The sequence below is a fragment of the Dromaius novaehollandiae genome, chromosome 3 (genome assembly GCF_036370855.1).
Source record: "Dromaius novaehollandiae isolate bDroNov1 chromosome 3, bDroNov1.hap1, whole genome shotgun sequence".
Lineage (NCBI taxonomy): Eukaryota > Metazoa > Chordata > Aves > Casuariiformes > Dromaiidae > Dromaius > Dromaius novaehollandiae.
The window spans coordinates 22,813,917-22,832,362 of record NC_088100.1 but is presented as its reverse complement, the minus strand read 5'-3'; the positions used below and the strand labels follow the sequence as shown (position 1 = coordinate 22,832,362).

The following is an 18,446-nucleotide window of genomic DNA, read 5'->3' as shown; positions in this document are numbered from 1 at the left end:
TGCCCATGAGACCATGGAGTCTGACAGTCAAGCTTTTTACCTCCTCAGCCATAGAGACAGCAAGGGAGGCAAGAGCAAGAGTTCTCACTGCAGATTGTAATATAATTCCTCTCCTAATGGAAGGCACCCATGGAGGACTAGAACATGTTCAGCGTGGCCCAGGAGCCAATATCTGATGGGTATCTTGATGTAGATTTGGCAGACATTGTGGAGTGGAGCAGAGCAGAGAAAGGGGACATGCTTTATTCCTGAACAAGCTCACCCCTCTGCTCCATCCCTTCTAAATGGAAAGGAAATTGCAGGGTGTTTACAGGAGAGACTAATGCCTTGGGTGTTTGCAAAAGAGCAGCTACTGTATGTCACTCCTGTAGAGCAACAAATAACATACCATCTTGTCCCACCCAATCACAAGAGTGGTTGTGCTCTTGGGGTGTGATGTGTCTTGCGAGGCTTCTGAATCTAGATATATCCGTAGGTCCTCCATATGCTTCCCTAGCTGGATCAGCAGTGCCTTGGTAGTTGGAAAATGGCATAATGTTATATGATTATACCCACCATTCTTCATAAACAACTGTCAGGATTGCACTGTGTGTGCTTACTTGCTGAAGGAAGATTGCACTACCTTGCTAAAGTGATTGACACATGCTCTGCATACTGGGATGGTTGCAAGTCAGTATATTAGAGCTGCGAGAAAGAGAGCTGTATTACAAACTGTTTCCAGGGTTAACTGGGACTCCAGACCTCTGCTAGAGGTCTGGTCACTGACTCCCAGATGTGAACCTTCCCAGAATAATGGATGTAGATAAACCTTTCTGCCAATATGCACCCCAGATAAATTGCAGTCCATAGTGTTATAGCATCTCCGGTAGTGTGTCATCCTGGTTGATTCCTGAACCATCCTCAGAAGCAGCAGGGCATAAAACAGCTGCTAAAAAAAGACAGCCATCATTCCACTATTGGTTTCAAACAGCTTTCCAGGAGTGGATCTAAAGCACAAGACACAACAGGAAGTGCTTTTGATGCAATGTCACTTACACAGCAGACCCTGAAAAGCCTCTCCCCTCTTTCCTCACCCTGCCCATATGTCCAGGCCAGTTTTCCGATGCAGGCCAACATAGAGTTTCTCCAAAGTTGTACAAATAATTAGGGTGGATCCAAACACCAGGGTTGTCAGTGGTAGGCTTGAATGTAACTGCACCTTTGAGAAAGAGAGGAGAAGGTGTCTATGTGCGTATGGGGAGCAGTTTTCACTAGTTCTCCCTTAAGGTCTTCAGACCTGCAGGTTCCCAAGTCTCTATTAATACCTTTGTGCATTGCTTATTTTATTTGTTTTTGGGGGGTTTATTCTGGTTGGGCCTTTTTGGTTTTCAGTTTTAAAAGGATAAATACTTATGCGTTAGTGCACACATTATCTGTAACAAACTTGGCAGTGAATTTGTTGATCCAAAGTTACTGCTCACTTATCAGTAGAAGTCAGGACTGGCAATGGCTGTCTACTGGACACTCGAGATGCCCACCCCAGACAGTGTACTTTCACACCAGGTCAGGTACTACCTGTTCATGCAGGGCCTTAAATGCAGTCCTTCTCATGTTTTGGCTTTTCCATGTGTAGAGGGCCACTCAGTTTTTAATGCTTCTTACCTTCTTTGAAGACATCCACTGAGCAAGGGGAGATGGAGCTAGGCTATTGACCCTGTCCAGCAGTTGGGGAAAGAGGCTAAAAGCAGTGTTCAAGGACATCATCACCTCAGTGTCTAAGAGGAGAGAAAGACGTTGATGATCCTAAGCTCTAAGTAGCCTTTCATGGTTTGCCTCACCCCATCCCATGTGTTAGTACAGCCCTTTGAGATGATCCTTTGTGGCTCAATACTTAGCATCAGCAGTAGCAAGAGACTGCAAAGAGAGGGTGATTTGACCTTGACATTCAGGCTGATTACGCTGATATGGGCATATGTATGAAGCAAACAAGTCACAAAGTTTTACATAGAGGAAGAATTTGCTTTCCTGAGATGCAAGGGATTAAAGCACAGCTGTCTCTCTGGCCAATGTGCGGCGTAAGTACAACCCATACCGCCTCAGAGACTCTGAGGCTTTGACAATGTGCATGTGAGACTGACCACAGTGCTTTCTGGTTATCCTACCAAAGACAATAGGGACATAGTCTTTATTGTGTGCTCCTGAAACTAAGTCCCATTTCAGAGGTGGCAGTGTTTACTGAGATGGATTATATGCCAGTTTTGAAAGGCCTAAAATAGAACTTCAGCAATATTCTTGTACTGGCTTTTGCAAAAGAGTGAATCTCAAAGGCCAGTATCCTTACACATTTAAAGACTAGCACTAGATGAATAAAGTAGAGAGTCTCCACTCGTAGATCTTACCTGAGTGAGTAGTGACAAGATTTGAAAACATTTAATTGTTGACAGCTGCCTGTCACAAATACAGGCAAAGAAGAACAAGTTTTATTCCTCCCATAGTCTCCAAGCATAGGAATCAGCCAGAAAACTTTGAAATAATTAAGGCTGTGTTTTCTACAGTAGCAACAGGTACCTTGGAAATGCCTAGGCCACAGCTCTTAAAGGTAGAGTAGGAACTTAGTTAACTAGAGTGGCATTTGTAGCCCTGCCTGGACTGATTCAGTTGATTGCTGCACTGTAAAGGCATGATACAATATAAAGAAGAATGAGACTGAGTAATTTTGTTACTACTCTTTGTATTAGGAGTCTAAGAGCAATTTTTCTGAATACTTTCAAACTGTCATAAAACTGTCAACTTGTTTCTACTAGGCACTACAATAACAGTAGCATCATTAAAAGGAAACCACTTCCTGTCATCTGATCCTTACGGTGTCTGTGATTTAAAACAGTTAAGAATGAATCAGAAGGTTTATATTATAAATTTATGCACCTGCCTTTCCAGCTGTTACACTACATGATAGCATTTCTATTCAATGTCTAGGGCTTTGGGACACAGAAGAAGAGCCAAATTGTACATTAAAACTATTTCATCTGTTTTCTCTCTTGTGCAGTAGGTTCAGAAACCCACACTTCATTAGAAGCCTTCTTCTTTCCGTACTAAATCTATCCATGTCTAGATTTGGTTCTTTGTTTGTACAATATTGACCTTTGGCCTATACATCAATTCTTTTTTTCTGGTTCCTATACATATTTATAGGAAACAATTGTATCTCTTCCAGTCTTCATTTTACGAGGTTAAACAAGACAAATTTTTATAGTGTCTTCTTGTAATACATACTTTTCATTTGTATCTGTCATGTTAATAGTCCTTCTTCATACTCGCTTCACTTTGAATTCATCCATTCTGATCAATGAGGTGCAGCTCATGTGACTGTATTTATGCTATTGGTGTCTGTGTCTGAGCTAGCTGTATTCACTCATTGTATTATCAGTCATCACTTCTTTACTTTATCTTAATGGAGATACCTAAAAGAGGTAAACTGCAATGGGAGCTTAATGTAGATAGCTCAAAGGCAGACATCTACAGACCTATAGAGGTCTAAATTCTGGTGAGAGTCAACTGCCCTGAGTGACCAGAAATTGTATTCCAGATGACTAATGCTAGTGCCTTATACAGTGATGTTAATACTTACTTATCTTTACGCTGGAAATGCTTTGAGAATGCATACCAGGATTACTTTTTCCTTTTCCTCAACTGCATCACGGTAAGGGCTCATAGCCATCTTTTGATCAAAATGTACATCCAAGTCTTTTTTCTGTATTTTCTAACAGATAAAATCTTAAGTAATTTCTAACATAAAATTTTCTTTCATAGCAGCATTTCTCCTTTCTTCATAGCAGAAATTAACTTGGTTTTATGCTATTAAATTTTCCTGTTTCTATTATTCTGTTCCTCATTATTATTAAAGATAGTATTCGTACTACAAAATACAGGCAGTCTGCAACAGTCTGTATAGATACAGACTCCTGCAAATACAGGAGTTACCACTTGGTAGTTCAGCTGCAGCAAGTGAACTAGTCAATTCTAAACATAAAATAAAAATGAGTAGTTTAAGCCACTTTGTGGTAACTCCATAAGCCTCAGCAATGCAATCTCTTGCAACTGTCCAACCATAATCTTAGATGACCGTGAGGACTGAATTACTTGCAATCATCTATCTATGCCTCAATTCACTTATATTCCAGCTCTCTTTTATTGGCAGTATTTCCTACTTCTGCGTCACCAACATACATTTCCCTGATTTTGTGCTCCACAAAGATATTGCTGTGTAATGCAACAATATGACTTCGTTCCTGTTTCGTGTCTGTCTTATAGTGTTAAAACTCATTAACCATTTTCAGATCGCTCCTTAACACTGTTCTTTGCTGCAACGCCTACAAAAAAATTGGAAACAATTTCACTGTTAGTGAGCTGAGAGCATTGCCTCACATGCCATTCTCTTTGCTTCCCTGTTCTTCTCCATCTGTTTGTATCCATCTGCTTCCACATGGATTGTAGGCTCTTTGGGGCTGGACCATGTCCTTCTATGAGTTGGCGGTGTCTGGTCCCATAACCCTGAAAGAACTGGTGTTTTTTTTACATTTATTGTGCACAAAATTCCTTTTAACTTAGCTTTTTTTAAAAAATAATGCACAGAATTATATGCAAGGAAGTATTCTCATATTTAATAACTATTTAAGTAAAAAGCATACGATTAGTCATATGGTTGTATGCTGAGGAAGATTTGTTGGTTTGTTTTCTTTATAAGGTTTGTTCTGTGGTTTAAGGTGAGAGTACTTTTTGTTTACTTCTATCCTACACAGAGTCAAATTGGAAGCCATCTGTAAGTTCAGGGCCCTAGCCATATTCCTCCACCCTGACCTATATAAGAATGATGAATTTTGGAAAGTATTTATTTTGTTAAATATTTGAATTATTTTCAAACTAATTATTTTAAAATAATACACTTTGGTGTCTTGTGGTAGAATGAAAGTTGTATATGATTTATGGAACATCCTCTTTTAAAATACTGCACCTGTGTCAGTTTTGAAGACCTAGAATAAATCAAGTTTAATGACACTCAAAGCCAATGGAGAATCTTTGCTTTGAACAACTTTATTATTCAGAAATGCAGCCACACAAATGGAATGACCTGTAATGTTCTGCCTCCAATCTTAATCCAGTTGCTCCAGATAGGAGCAACAATGGTTGAGAGACATCAATTTTAATCACTTGAGCATATAGTAGATCACAATGAATCAATACCTGTACACACATACACCCCCACCACCATGCCGCGCAGTGCCTTACGTGCCTTAGCCTTTGTGTAAGAGCCTTATATTTGCAGTTGTGTAGCTGGCCTTCCACTGGCAGCTGGCTACCCGCCACCCCAGCCGTCGGGCAGGGTTTCCCAGGGCCTCAGGGACAGGATTATCCCCTTGCTGATCTCCGGCTCTTCATTCATGCTGTCGTTCTCATGGCCTTGCCCTGGCAAAGCCGGTAGCATGGCTGTGGCAGGTTCACATGGGAAGCAACTGCTGCCAGCAGGAGAATCACCCCATCTTTCTCCCCTTTTCCTACCCTTTGGTTGGAACTTTTGGGGACATCAGGGGACCCGGTAATACAGGTGCACAGAGCTTAGCAGCCCCAACCAGTCTAATCAGTGCTAACAGCATCGTAAGCAGGAAGCACCAACAGGCAGTTTGAGTGGGTCCTGATGACACCTGTGTAGTTACTGTGAGAAAAGTGTTATCGGGGAACCTTGCTGCATTGGAGGGGAGCTGAGAGGAGGCTGTTCACATGGGGATCTCCATCATTTCTCTTCCTGCTGGTCACTGAGGATAGTTTTCCATTTTTCCCTCTTACTATTTTCTCTCCTCCCCCTTTTTGTTTTCATTTTTTTGCCAAAAGTGACTTTCAACATTGGAGTCAATGTACGCCATCAGCTGCAGACCCCACTAATAAATCTGTGTACATGTGAACCTGTCTCAACTTCCTTTGTACAATAACCACATGTTGGCTGCAATCCAGTGGTTAGGACTTCACACAGAGGTAAGAGAAACAGCACTTAATAGCTAACTGTGTGTGGTTTAACACATGCACTCTCCCAGCTTGCTCATTTCTCTCTTCCTCTGCTTCATGATGGCTGAACAATTTTTAGAAATTTGAGAAAAAAAAATAAGAAATAAGAAAGCACAGAGTAAAAAAGCATGGCTAAATGAATGGAGTGGAATGCTGTAAGAGTGAGAATCGAGGCCCGTTAGAATCCAGATTCTGTCAATTCTACATGGCCCGTGCTAGAAATCAGTCCAAATCAAACAGCTGCAACAGCCTGCTTTGGTAGTAGAAGAAAGCAGCACAAGTCTGTCTTCTGAAGAGAAACTTCTAATGCTGAGGTATTTTTGTAGGGGATAATGTTGAAGTAGCTGTCCTTTCTTCAGGTTAAAAACAAAGGAAATGTACTGGAAAAGAAGTGGGAGAATGAGCTGGAAAATAAGCATCAGGGAAAACCAGGGAGGTTGAGCATGATTTTGTGAGATAACAAGATTACACCAAAGAAATATCCAACTCCATTATTGATTTCTCCTCTTAATGGAAATAGAGCACAAGGTTGTAAATACTAACAGCTTGGTTCAAAGAGTCCATCTTTAATTCTGTGATGGGGAAGTGGAGGAGGGAGGATATCACACAGTTTGCTTCTTTACTTGATGCTTATTAGAAAACAGTGTCTGCATCAAGTAGTGAAGATGAATGGAGTGAGTAGTCTGTTCTGAAAGTGAAATCTTCTTTTATATGCCAAGAGAGCCATTTGCTATTTGTGGTTTTCCTGTTCCATTATCCTGTGCCCCTGCCCAAGAATGGGTTGTGGAGGGGCATGTTCATCTCTCTTTTTTTCTCCGTCTAAAGTGGTGAGCTGGAGCCTCAGTTCTCAGAGACCTGAACTTTCAAAGGAAGTGGGGCAGACCTTTCTGGGTTCAAAGTCCTGAAATGACATGGAAGTTGGTCATGTTATTCTTTTGGAAGTAATACAGATTTTGGTAACACCTATAATTACATAAAACATTCTACAATTTAGCAGTGTTGAGGATGGCCAAGAAATCATTTCTAAGGATGGATGTAGTGTCCAAGGCATACTGCTTTCCTTTCCTTTCCTTTTATTTTCGGCACAAAGAAACGGTATAAAAGCTCTCAATTTCTGAATACAATAGCACAGGACCTTTGCCTCTGCTTTTGCTTTCATTCTCTAAACTGAAGGAATTGCGCAAAAAATTTGAGTTAGTGATGCATTTTTTGCAGCTACTGTAATTCTGATAGTATAGTAAGTTAAGTCTTTGGAAAATATTTTTTTCTTTGAATAGGAGCAAGACCAGAAATTTAAAGGAAAAGTCAACATTCTCTATATTTCCGAAAGAATGCAAGTTCCGAAATTTTAGGCTATAACCTGCTTTGGGCAGCAATCCTGCTGCTTTTCTGTTTGTACGGAAAAGTTAGCATGTTGCACACTGTCAAAAACAAAAACAAGAAATGCCTTTGCATTTTTAGAGTACAGATGATGAATGACAAACTCATTGTACAGGCACACTGGCTTGGATTTACTAATACACTGTGTTTCAATGGTTTCTTGTGTTATGACAACGTGAACCCAAATTGGGAAAGTTAACTTTCATTAACTTCTGTTCTCTCTCAATTGTGTGTTGATTGTTTCCCATGGAGGTATTCAGCAGTTAAGATTTAGCATGGAGTCAATGTACCCATTGCATATTAATAAAGGCCCAGACTTCTTCTACTTTTAGTATTTAAATTGACACTTTAGGACTGGTTCAGCTTAAATTACCTTTTTTTTTTTTTTTTTTTTTTTTTTTTTTGTGAATGAGACATAACTCCACTGATGCCTGCAGAGTTCATATGTTATAAATGTGGTGCAGCAAGAGAAAAATTAGATCTGCCCGCTGTGTGTTATGTAACCCAGAACCTCAAAATAACACCGCTTCATTCCTTTATATAACATTAATTAAGCAAGAAGTAAATGAGTTATGATAAGTCTTGATAATTGATATCATTGCGGAACACCTAATGTAGAGTATTTCTCCAAGTAGAAGCATTTCATTATTTTGCTGCTTTTTAGAAGGAATATTTCTCCAAAAACTTTAGATTGCCTTATCAGAAAGCGACTGAAGGGCTGTAAATTAATGCTGTTCTGCTGAGCACTTCTGATGAAAATTGATGTAGGTTCACTGTGCTCACTAGTGCTATACTGATTTTCATCACTTGAAGATTTTGCCCTGTATGTTTCGAAGTATGACTCTAATTGGAGCTAAATTCTGCCTTGCTATCATTATTCAAGGTTGCATATATTGGTGATGGGGAGAAAGAAGCTTTCTCAGCACAGTTTAGCCATGGATAAATTAATTTTGTTGATCAGATTTTACCACCATTTTTCACACTGTGTACCCCTGGAGCAGAACCCCCATAACCCCAAGAGCAGAACTGAGTCCAAGCTCACTACAGGGAAAACAAATCACAGTAGGAAAATACAGTAATAAGAGTAATAATAAATACTGGATTCGATTTTTTTAATGTTACCATTAGAAAAATGAGTCAAGAACATGCCGAATACCATGTAAAGGAGAATGCCCTCAGAAAAGAAAAAGCTTATTTCTATATGTATCTCCATATAACCCTACTATTATATTAACACATCCTTTCAACTTGGGTCATAGCTGAATTAAACTTCCTACACTGTCAAGTAGGGATATAAATATATGCTCTAAGTTATATAAAAGCAGTCAAATCCTATTTGCACTGTCACTATACGATACAAAATGCGATAATGACCTCCCTTTTTATGTCCAGTGCTATCTATAAAACAGGCTTAGGCCCTTTTTTTCTTAAGGAGGTCAGCTGTTGCTTTGCTTTCTTAACAAGCTTCAGGCATTCCCAGAGAGTTTTCCAATATTGCAGACATACCTAGCCCCAGGCAAGACAGTTGCGGCCTCTGCCAACACCTAAGTTCTACAGATAGATCACATGTGACAGCTTATGCAACTGAGCTGGGCTTTATATACTGGCAGGACATTAGCAGGTAACGGGCTTACAGGAAAAAGCACCAGGTGAGGAAAAAAATGTTTGCATATGTTCCTTCTTGGAGTTTTTTGGCATTATGACAAGCCATATTAGATTTAGTCTTCTGTTTCATTAGGAGGTCCATTTGTAGAAAAAAAACCCTTGGATTTAGTAATGTTTTCTGTGTTCTAAAATTGTAGGGCTGAAATTCTACAAAGACTTAGATATAATGGTTATTCGTCTACGGAGAATGACACCTGGGTATATAAGGTTATTGCAGGTAGGAAAATTCTGTCTTTTTTTCCTCTTTTAATTAGATCTTTGAATTACCAATATCTGTCTTTCTCAGATAGATTTTATCTCGTATTATTGTGTGACCAACCCAAGGGAGCACTGGCTTCTGGTGGGTTAACTTTCATAACTACTCAAATAAGTCTTAATTAAGCATCTGCTCAAATGTAAATGAATAATGATAATTCTTGATAATTTGTATCATTCTGGAATACCTAGTGCAGAATGCTAGGAAGGAGATACAGCTTATGTTTCTGTAATACTTAAATAGTAACTATTTCTCCATCCTCTTAGATTGCAATGGCTTTGTGCATTTGAGGCAGTAGGAAAATGTTAATAATAATAAGAATGGTGGGATTCCAAATCAACTAAAATGAACTATCAGTGAAACATTTCAACTTACTTTTATGCTTATGATAAAGAAATCTCAAACAGTATTTACCTCTGGAACACCAAGGGACCAGCGAATGGACTGTTATATGAAGAAAAAATAAAAACATGGATAGAAAATGTTTTAAATCAGCTAAATAACTGAGAATAAAACAGCCACAGAAAAAATATTCTAAAGTAGGACATCTTCTTTAATGTAGGCCATATTTTGATATTTGTGGAGTGTATGTTCTTTTGCTCAAGAATCTCACAGCTCTTAACAATGTGATCCGCATCCAAAATCATAGAGCATAGTACTTTATGGGTGATACACCTGAGCTAAGAGTACTATGTTTCAGTCCTCGTAGTGAGTTTCTTTCATGCCTGCCTGTGTATCTTCTGATATCACCTTACACAGTAATTTTGTTTGTAATTCCTTTTATCTTTTTTTATTCCCTGCTAAAGTAGCCATACAGTCAGTCACGTTATCAAGGTCAAAGCTCAGAATTGTGATTATGCGCGCTTGTATAGAATACCTGTGATCTGGAAATGAAAATCAGGCTCCTTGAATGGGAACTTTGTCACTCATTTCAATGGTGCCATGCTTTCCGTCCACTGAGTGCAAGGGAAAGAGTAAAAACCCAAATCTTTATATAGGCGTATATCATTATTTCGTATAAGAATGCTGCAATTAGAAATATGCATGATATGTTTTAACTCATAGTGTCAATATAATTTTTATAATAAGAATTTGTGTTTTGTTTTCTAGACATTCTATGCAACTATATTTCTGCTTCTTGGTCAGTGTATCATATGTGTTAGGCAAGCAGTACTAACTTAATTTATTTTCCGATTGTTATTCAGATAATCAGTAAATAATTGATTTTTAATCTTCCCTTTGATTGGCACTACCTGCTTCTTTGCCAGATTCGATGATGAGACTGTTAAAAATTGTGTCCTTGGTCTAGTTCTATCCATTGAGCTAATAAAAGATGTTACTGATCCCCTTTAGCCTTGCTTTCCTGAATTAATAACTAATATTGAAGTGAGCGACACTCCAGTAGCTAATCTGTGGGAAGAGATCTTTATATTTCACAGAAAAAGAAAATGTCTTCCCTTTATTCTTAAAAATCTAAGCCTAATTCAGCTCTGCCTCTCAGCCAACTAGGCAGAAGGAACCCCATTAAAGTCACTGAAATCAGAGACTTGCAAATGGATGAAAGGTCATATCAGAAATTTTCCCCTTGTTGTGATAAAAAGGGTCCCCTTATTGTGATAAAAAGGGTCACCTTCCAAAATGTGTATCTGTTTGTGCCACATATTGTTCAGCAGAAAGCACAGTCGTACTATATTAAACATAATGAAAAAGAACTTTGTGGGTTCCAAAGACCTGCTTCTTTATTACACTCAGCAGAATCAGCATGTAACTTGCCCTTTCCTTCCCATAGACTCAAGCTGCAGGAAAAATAGTTTTCAACTCAACAGACACACTGCTGCAACGTACAGCCTTGCTACTGGGAATGTTTGGGATCAGTATATCCAGCTACAGCACACACCAGCTAGCTCAAGAGAAGAGGCTTCCCTTAAGCTGCATTGGGATGTGACCCAAGAAATAAACGCATATGTCAGTAGTGCTGATGAGTGGCTTTTCACTCTCAGTTATCAGTCTGAAGGTCATGAGACAGTTTGCAGTCCTGATTTCCACATGCAAACTTGAAAAAATTGAAGAATCACAGATTTCTTTGAGAAAGAAAAAAGAATAATGACTAACAGAGGCATTAGATTTCCAAGTAAGATGAATTGTCTGTAAACACAGATTTCTTTCATTATCCAGTGTATACATAGAGAGATTTAAAGGTATAAAGTATAGTTAAAATCAGAGTAGGTATAAGGATATTGGTGGGGGTACCATGCTCAGTTAAGGCCACCTTGTTACAGCTTTTGCAAATAGACTCTTATACAAAGACTTGTTTTGAAAAGGAAAGTTGGAAGCAGTATATTCTTCATGACAAGTGTTAGAGCAAATAATGCATCTCTGTCTTAGTACTGTTATATCTCTAGATACATAAATTTGTTTGTATTACAGGATTTGTGCATTCTGTCTTTTAGTGTTGAGTCTTAAACATTTCATGCCTTTTGTGTAGAAATGTTCATGCATTGTAGCATAATCTTACATCCTTATATAACAGCAGAAATGGCTGGAGACTACACCCTAAGTATGTTGTTGGAAAGGAGCCTTGACACCAAACCAGATACCTTGGCGTTCTGTACAGAAACTCTCTACTCTGGAAAGAACCAGTAAAAATATTGGATGTTTTTTTGTTGCGGAGTTCAACATCTGTTCACATTTCTCTGCAAAACTCACTCATCCCATAACACACATTCTGATTAAAATAAAAAAAGAGATTGACCTTTTTTCTCTCCTTTCCCCTTGTTTTCTTGTTTTTCTCACTGAATGTAATAGTTTATTCAGGAATGTTCTGTTTCAGTTAGCATTTTTCAAATTGTTTCTGAGGTTTTGTGTAAACACGGCTTTATAGCTCTTCTGTATGTATAAGTTAGTATTTAAATTCCTTTGTTCTCGGTTAATAAACACAAATACTGTTTTTGTTTTTTCAGTGTTTAAAATTATTTCTTCTGTCAACAGTGTTTATATTCAGCCACTAAGGGGCATCCTACACAGCTGAATATTTTGAAGTCTTCAGATTGTTCAGTGCAACATTATAAACCACAAATTGATTCTGGTTGAAATTCTCATCTGTTTTGGGTTTTGTTTTTTTTTTTTTAATTATCCTTGCCCCTTTTCCCTTTCTCACTCCCTCCAAGAAATATCTCTCCTCCCCAGCTGTGGATAAATTCAAGAAGATCAGAAAATGAATGTTTAGCCGGTACTTTTTCACAATTTACCAGGTCACAATTTACCTCCATCTTATGTAGCCGTATTTATATATAAAATAAAACCTCACATGATGGAATTCCATCTTCTGCCTTCACTTACAAGAAATGAAAATGAAAAAAAAATATGATCCTTTGGAAAAAAATAAGAGTGATATAGCTGGAAAGCTATATCACACTCAACCGCTTTTTTCAGGAACTAAAGATTCAAGATACATATTGTCCCTCCCAATTTGTAATCCTTATGGCTTTCTAATCAGTGCACATCATGTTGGTCAGTTGTACTTTTGTCAACTGTTTTTCTGTTCCCATGCAAAGTGAATGTAAGACCATTTGCTGTTATCAGTTCCATTATTATGCTAATATCACAGAATCACAGAATGGTTGAGGTTGGAAGGGACTTCTGGAGATCATCTAGTCCAACCCCCCCTGCTCAAGCAGAGTCACCTAGAGTATGTTGCACAGGATCATGTCCAGGCAGGTTTTGAGTATCTCCAGAGAAGGAGACTCCACAATCTCTCTGGGCAACCTGTGCCAGTGCTCTGTCACTCTCACAGTAAAGAAGTTTTTCCTCCTATTCAGATGGAACTTTCTGTGGTTCAGTTTGTGCCCGTTGCCTCTTGTCTTGTCGCTGGGCACCACTGAAAGAAGTCTGGCCCCATCCTCTTGACACCCTCCCTTCAGATATTTGTATACATTGATAAGATCCTCTCTCAGTCTTCTCTTCTCCAGGCTAAACAGGCCCAGCTTTCTCAGCCTTTCCTCACAGGAGAGATGCTGCAGTCCCCTAATCATCTTCGTAGCCCTACACTGGACTCTCTCCAGTGGTTCTGTGTCTCTCTCGTACTGGGGAGCCCAGAACTGGACACAGTACTCCAGATGTGGCCTCGCAAGGGCTGAGTAGAGGGAAGAGGATCACCTCCCTTGACCTGCTGGCAAACACTCTTCCTAACACACCTCAGGATACCATTGGCCTTCTTGGCCACAAGGGCACATTGCTGGCTCATGGTCAACTTGTTGTCCACCAGGACTCCCAGGTCCTTTTCCGCAGAGCTGTTTTCCAGCAGGTCAGCCCCCAACCTGCACTGGTGCATGGGGTTATTTCTTCCCAGGTGCAGGACCCTGCACTTGCCTTTGTTGAACTTCATGAGGTTCCTCTCCACCCATCTCTCCAGCCTCTTGAGGTCCCTCTGAGTGGCAGCACAGCCCTCTGGTGTATCAGCCACTCCTCCCAGTTCTGTATCATCAGCAAACTTGCTGAGGGTACACTCTGTCCCTTCATCCAGGTCACTGATGAATAAGTTGAACAAGACTGGACCCAGTACTGACCCCCTGGGGGAGACCACTAGCTACAGGCCTCCAACTAGACTCTGTCCTGCTGATCACGATATAAACTCTTCTATTAGAAAAAAATTGCATCATGTTTTTATACATAGCTCTTTAATGTAATAACAAAATAATTTTCAGAAATATACTTGAACTAAATGAAATAAATAAAATACTGAACAGAGATATATTCTCATTTTATTGTTTTGTGGGAATGAAACTCATGAGGAATGTGCATTTTTTTTCCATAAAAATTACATGTAAGAGTTTAGGAAGACTTATTGCCAATGAAAATGATGAATGGACAACACAGGCAATAGGTAAAACAGAGTGCAGGGAGACTTGGCATAGGTGCAGGACTCGGGACCGTCAGGAATATACAGTCAAGCATCAGGAAGATATAGTTGAAATTAATTATAGAATGGATACATTTAAAAATGTCCACTTATGCCTTGGGCCTGGACTGAAGATCCTCTTTACTGTATTCAAGTTTCCAAGGGTGAAAAGTTAAGACTCCATCCAGCAGAAGAAGCCTATTCCTTTTTGTCCAGCTATTTGTTGGTTAGGGCAAACACTCTTTGGCAGAAGAATAAACTGAACCTGCAAAAGTCTTCTTACAAATGAGCGTGTGGCACTATACCTTTTGCAATGTTTTTCAGAAAGGACTTGGCATAGTCTGTAGTCCCATAGATTCCTGACTCCTAGAGGGGGCTCGTGGTATGAATGAATCTCAGTCAGACCTATACATTCACTACAGGAAGGAGCCTAAATTCAGCACAAGGACAAGCTGAAGACTTATTCCTGCTACTTCCATGTTAGCCAGGTCTGCCCCTTTGCCTCTTCCCACAGTCAACGCTTAACACGTGTTGACACGTGTATGCCACGTTCTTGGACTCTACCTGAATCTTACCATGTTTATAGACATCTAATAGACATCTAATTTCAGCCTGTGGATTCCAGTGCATGGCAGGGCTGATAAAAGCTGAGCAAGATACCACTCCTTGTTGCAATTCCCAAAACTGTTCGTGAATTTAGCCCTTAAAGCTCTGTGCATGCCAGCTTCAAGCGTGTGTTTATGTCCTGTTGAACTCAAGGTGTTTAAGGAACATCCTTATATTCTTTGTGAAACAGAAGTCTTTAATCTCGTCCTTTATCTCCCCCCAAAAGCATTTGCATTTTAAACATATTTGTACTTTTGTTTATATGGCTTTCACTTCAAAAATGTTGGCAATTCATCAACAACTGAATGCTGGTGAAACTCGGGAGCCTGGTGAGCTTGGGAAGTTAATGCTGCTTGCTTAGTTTTGTAAAGCTTTTAAGAAACACCAGCGATAGATTTCACTTGGCATAAATTGTTATGTTTGAGGAATTATGCTCCAGAAATTACTTTTTACTTTTCCTAGCTTGTAAAAATATTTAAATAAAATTGCTGTTTAGGCAACTAAATAGTAGACCTTCTTCATAAATACACTTTAAAAGTCTTTCATAAAGTTTTTCTTATTGTTTTTACCTCTAAAAATCAGGCAAATCAAGGTTAATATCTCCTGATGCCAAACACTTTTTAACTAAACTAATCCAGTTCTGTCAGCAATAACTTCTCTGCTTTGAATTATGTCTTGACACATCAAGTTAATAGTTTTATTCTTTGAGAAGGAATCCCATGAGATTTTGTAACTAACTGTTTAGTTTGTATGCCTGACTCTACCTCTTAAAGTCAAGTGAAATGGAAGTATTAAATAATCAGTAAATCAAACATCTTTGCTATTCTCTTCAAATAGATGCAGTGAGATTGGAGAGTTGAGATAAATTACATTGCTAGTGTGTATCAGAAAACATTCAAGCTTGATCTATTGTGCTGAAGAAAGCCCATTAAATTCACTTGAAATAGGATGTTTTGTGAAAAACTCTTTCATATAGATAATACTAAGTTGTCTAAAGCAGAATTTCTATCTTCACATCAGGGCAGACAGCCTAGGACAATTACTCAAGATAATATTCTCATTTGCTAATAAGGGAAGTAAAAAACGGATGCAACATCTCTGATAATTTTCACAAATCTTCTGGAAAATATATTTCAGCATCAAAACCCCAGTTCTAAAACATTATTTAGCAATAAAGCTGGAGATTAGAGAGTTGCAGATTGTCATTTTCCAGATACGCCATAGACCAAGCAAGTGAACTTGAATAGTTTCCAATCCATTGACAAGTAGTCACTTACTAGGTAGTGGTAACATGACCGTGACTCTGAGCCTTTTAAGGCTAAAAAGGCCTTCATTCAAGTCCCAGTTCTCTTAGTGACCTGATCCCCAATAAGTCACTTCAATTCTCTGTGTTTTGGCTTTTTTTTCCGTATCTGTTTCAAGTAGGTCTTGTCTTTCACCAAGTATTTTTACTAGTGCCAGATACATGGAGCTCTGATCTCAGCTACGGTTCTAGGTACTGCTGTAGCAGTAATACTGATACCAACAATAAAAATGGGAGTGCTCACGCTGTGTGGAAGCTGCCTTTTAAATATGTTCCTTGTCCACATCACCTTTTGAACTACAAAATGTGCAGTCAACTTATAAATGACAGAGCAGCTCTTTAATCGTAATTCATCTCTTTCTTTGAAATCAGAAGACCCCTGTGGAACTTTACATTGCCCAGGGATTTAAGAGAGAATGTTTTTCTCCATGCAGTGCAATGATACTTCTCTGTGATATTAATACTTATGTCATAGCCTTTTTCCCTCTTATTTAAAAGTAATCAATGACAACACAAACAAAAAACAGTCTAAATCAGTCTAGTCTTTCATATGACTTGCCTGTTACTGATCTACAAGTATAGTAATTTAATAAGGTAGCTGAAAGGCAGTTTAATCAAATGGTAGATTTATAAGGTTCCTAAAGCTCCATTTGCTTCAGCTTTTAACCAGGCATGTAGTCATGAGCTGTGATATGTCACTGACTTTTAATCAGAGTGCCCCTCTCATTTTAGTGAAAAAGTGCATTTATAGATATAAAAATGGTCCAAAAAAGCCCAGAAAGCAATGCCTCTTCACCTTCGTAGATTTTTGTGAGTGACCTTCCTTTAAGAGTACAAAGGGCTTTGATAACAAGAATCCACACCTTTTCAGAAGCATTTAGGGAAGTTACATAATCTACAGCACGTCAATAATGAAATCTATTTTGCAAATGAGAAATTTGAGGCAGGGTGGTTAAATGAGGTGTCCCATGCCAAACTGAGAACTTGAATTAACTCTCAGTAGTTGCTAGTGTGTGTTTTCATTTAGAAATTATGGGTGGGATTTATCTCAGCTAATATTAGCTATCTAAAAAACAACTAAGTATACCAGTTCCCTTTGCTCCCTCTGTAGACATCAGAACTGGATCCCTCTAGAAGGCAGTTCCACCAAGCTACCTGCCAGGTACTTTAAAATGAGCTGAAGGAATGGGGATGTTTTCCTTACACATCAAAGTACTTAGTGTTTGAGTTTTCTTTTTCCATCATTCTCCTGATTTTGAGGCAGAGGGGATGTCTTGTTGCTGTTCTTTAAGCCAGAGTAAGGAAGAAATACAAGGGAAAATAACCCTGCTGCTAGAAAAGATTTTGGAATCTTAAAAAAAATAGCAAATAATATATTATTTTGTCCTTCACTATGTGTTCTTCAATAATGAATTACAGGAACTTGGAACTATCAGCTCAAATGGGATGGTGGCAAATAAAGCCAAAATGCATAAAAGCTTGAACAGAATCATCACGGGCTGGGAATAACTCAAACATTGTGTGGCTTTCCTGTCATAACTGATCCATATTTCTTTTTAAGAAACAAACTTTTATCTAAGAAAAAACAATGCATAGGATTGTGCTCCTTAAGCTGGATCTTCAGCTGCACCATGGTAGATCATCTTGGTAGGCGAGGAAAGAAAGAGTGGGATGGCACAGAAACCATGGAAATGGCCCAGACGCCTTTGCTTTACCAAAATTCCCAAGGGTGGCAGAGTCAATTCAGCCTCTCAATAACTCACTGAGGGCTCAAAGATGTACTCAGTTGTAGAAGTATCTAGTTGTAGAGGTATTATTCCCAGCTGTCTCAAACAGCTTTTGAGGGACTCTTGTGTCACCAGAGGGTGTCAGGGCACACACATATGTTCAGGCCACACGTCAGCATACGCTCTGGGAGGGATAAGAGAGCAGCAGCATCTGCACTGGCAATAGGAGCTGTGTGACAAGCTGAGATTTGACCAGAGTGACTCCATATCTCTGTATCACCTGCTGCCTTCTGCTCCCAGAACTGCTTTCTGGCTTCTCTGTACCACTGAAGGATGCAGAGACAGGACCTGCCCTTTGTTCATGTATGTGTGGGGTGCGTGTGAGTGCGTGCGCACAAAAGGAGACAAAGAAACGACACACGTGCAAGAGCAAGGGCAGTGTTGTGATACTCAGATTGCAGGAGAAGGTAAGTAATGAAGAGGTGAGAGGAGGAATGTCATTACATAATCTATGATTTGTGCAAATCCCTGACTCTTACCAAAATAAAATACACTCCTTTCCAGGTCCGAGTCTTT

The 18,446-nt window shown here is 39.1% G+C and overlaps 1 protein-coding gene across 12 annotated transcripts in view; it reads left to right on the top strand.

Moving 5' to 3' along the window:
* The window catches only part of ERICH1 (glutamate rich 1), a 100,499-nt gene extending 88,208 nt beyond the window's left edge, over positions 1 to 12,291 (top strand). For 6 of the 12 annotated variants that reach the window (XM_064508529.1, XM_064508524.1, XM_064508523.1 and 3 more), the window contains 2 exons: positions 9,219 to 9,298; positions 11,127 to 12,291. In XM_064508529.1, the coding sequence (XP_064364599.1) occupies positions 9,219 to 9,298; positions 11,127 to 11,282 (236 nt within the window). In that variant the 3' untranslated portion in view covers positions 11,283 to 12,291. Of the gene's footprint in view, positions 1 to 5,865; positions 6,413 to 9,218; positions 9,299 to 11,126 lie in introns of those variants that run through there. The other 6 variants (XR_010388204.1, XM_064508528.1, XR_010388206.1 and 3 more) reach the window with 4 other exon arrangements.
* Positions 12,292 to 18,446: the final 6,155 nt, after the last annotated feature.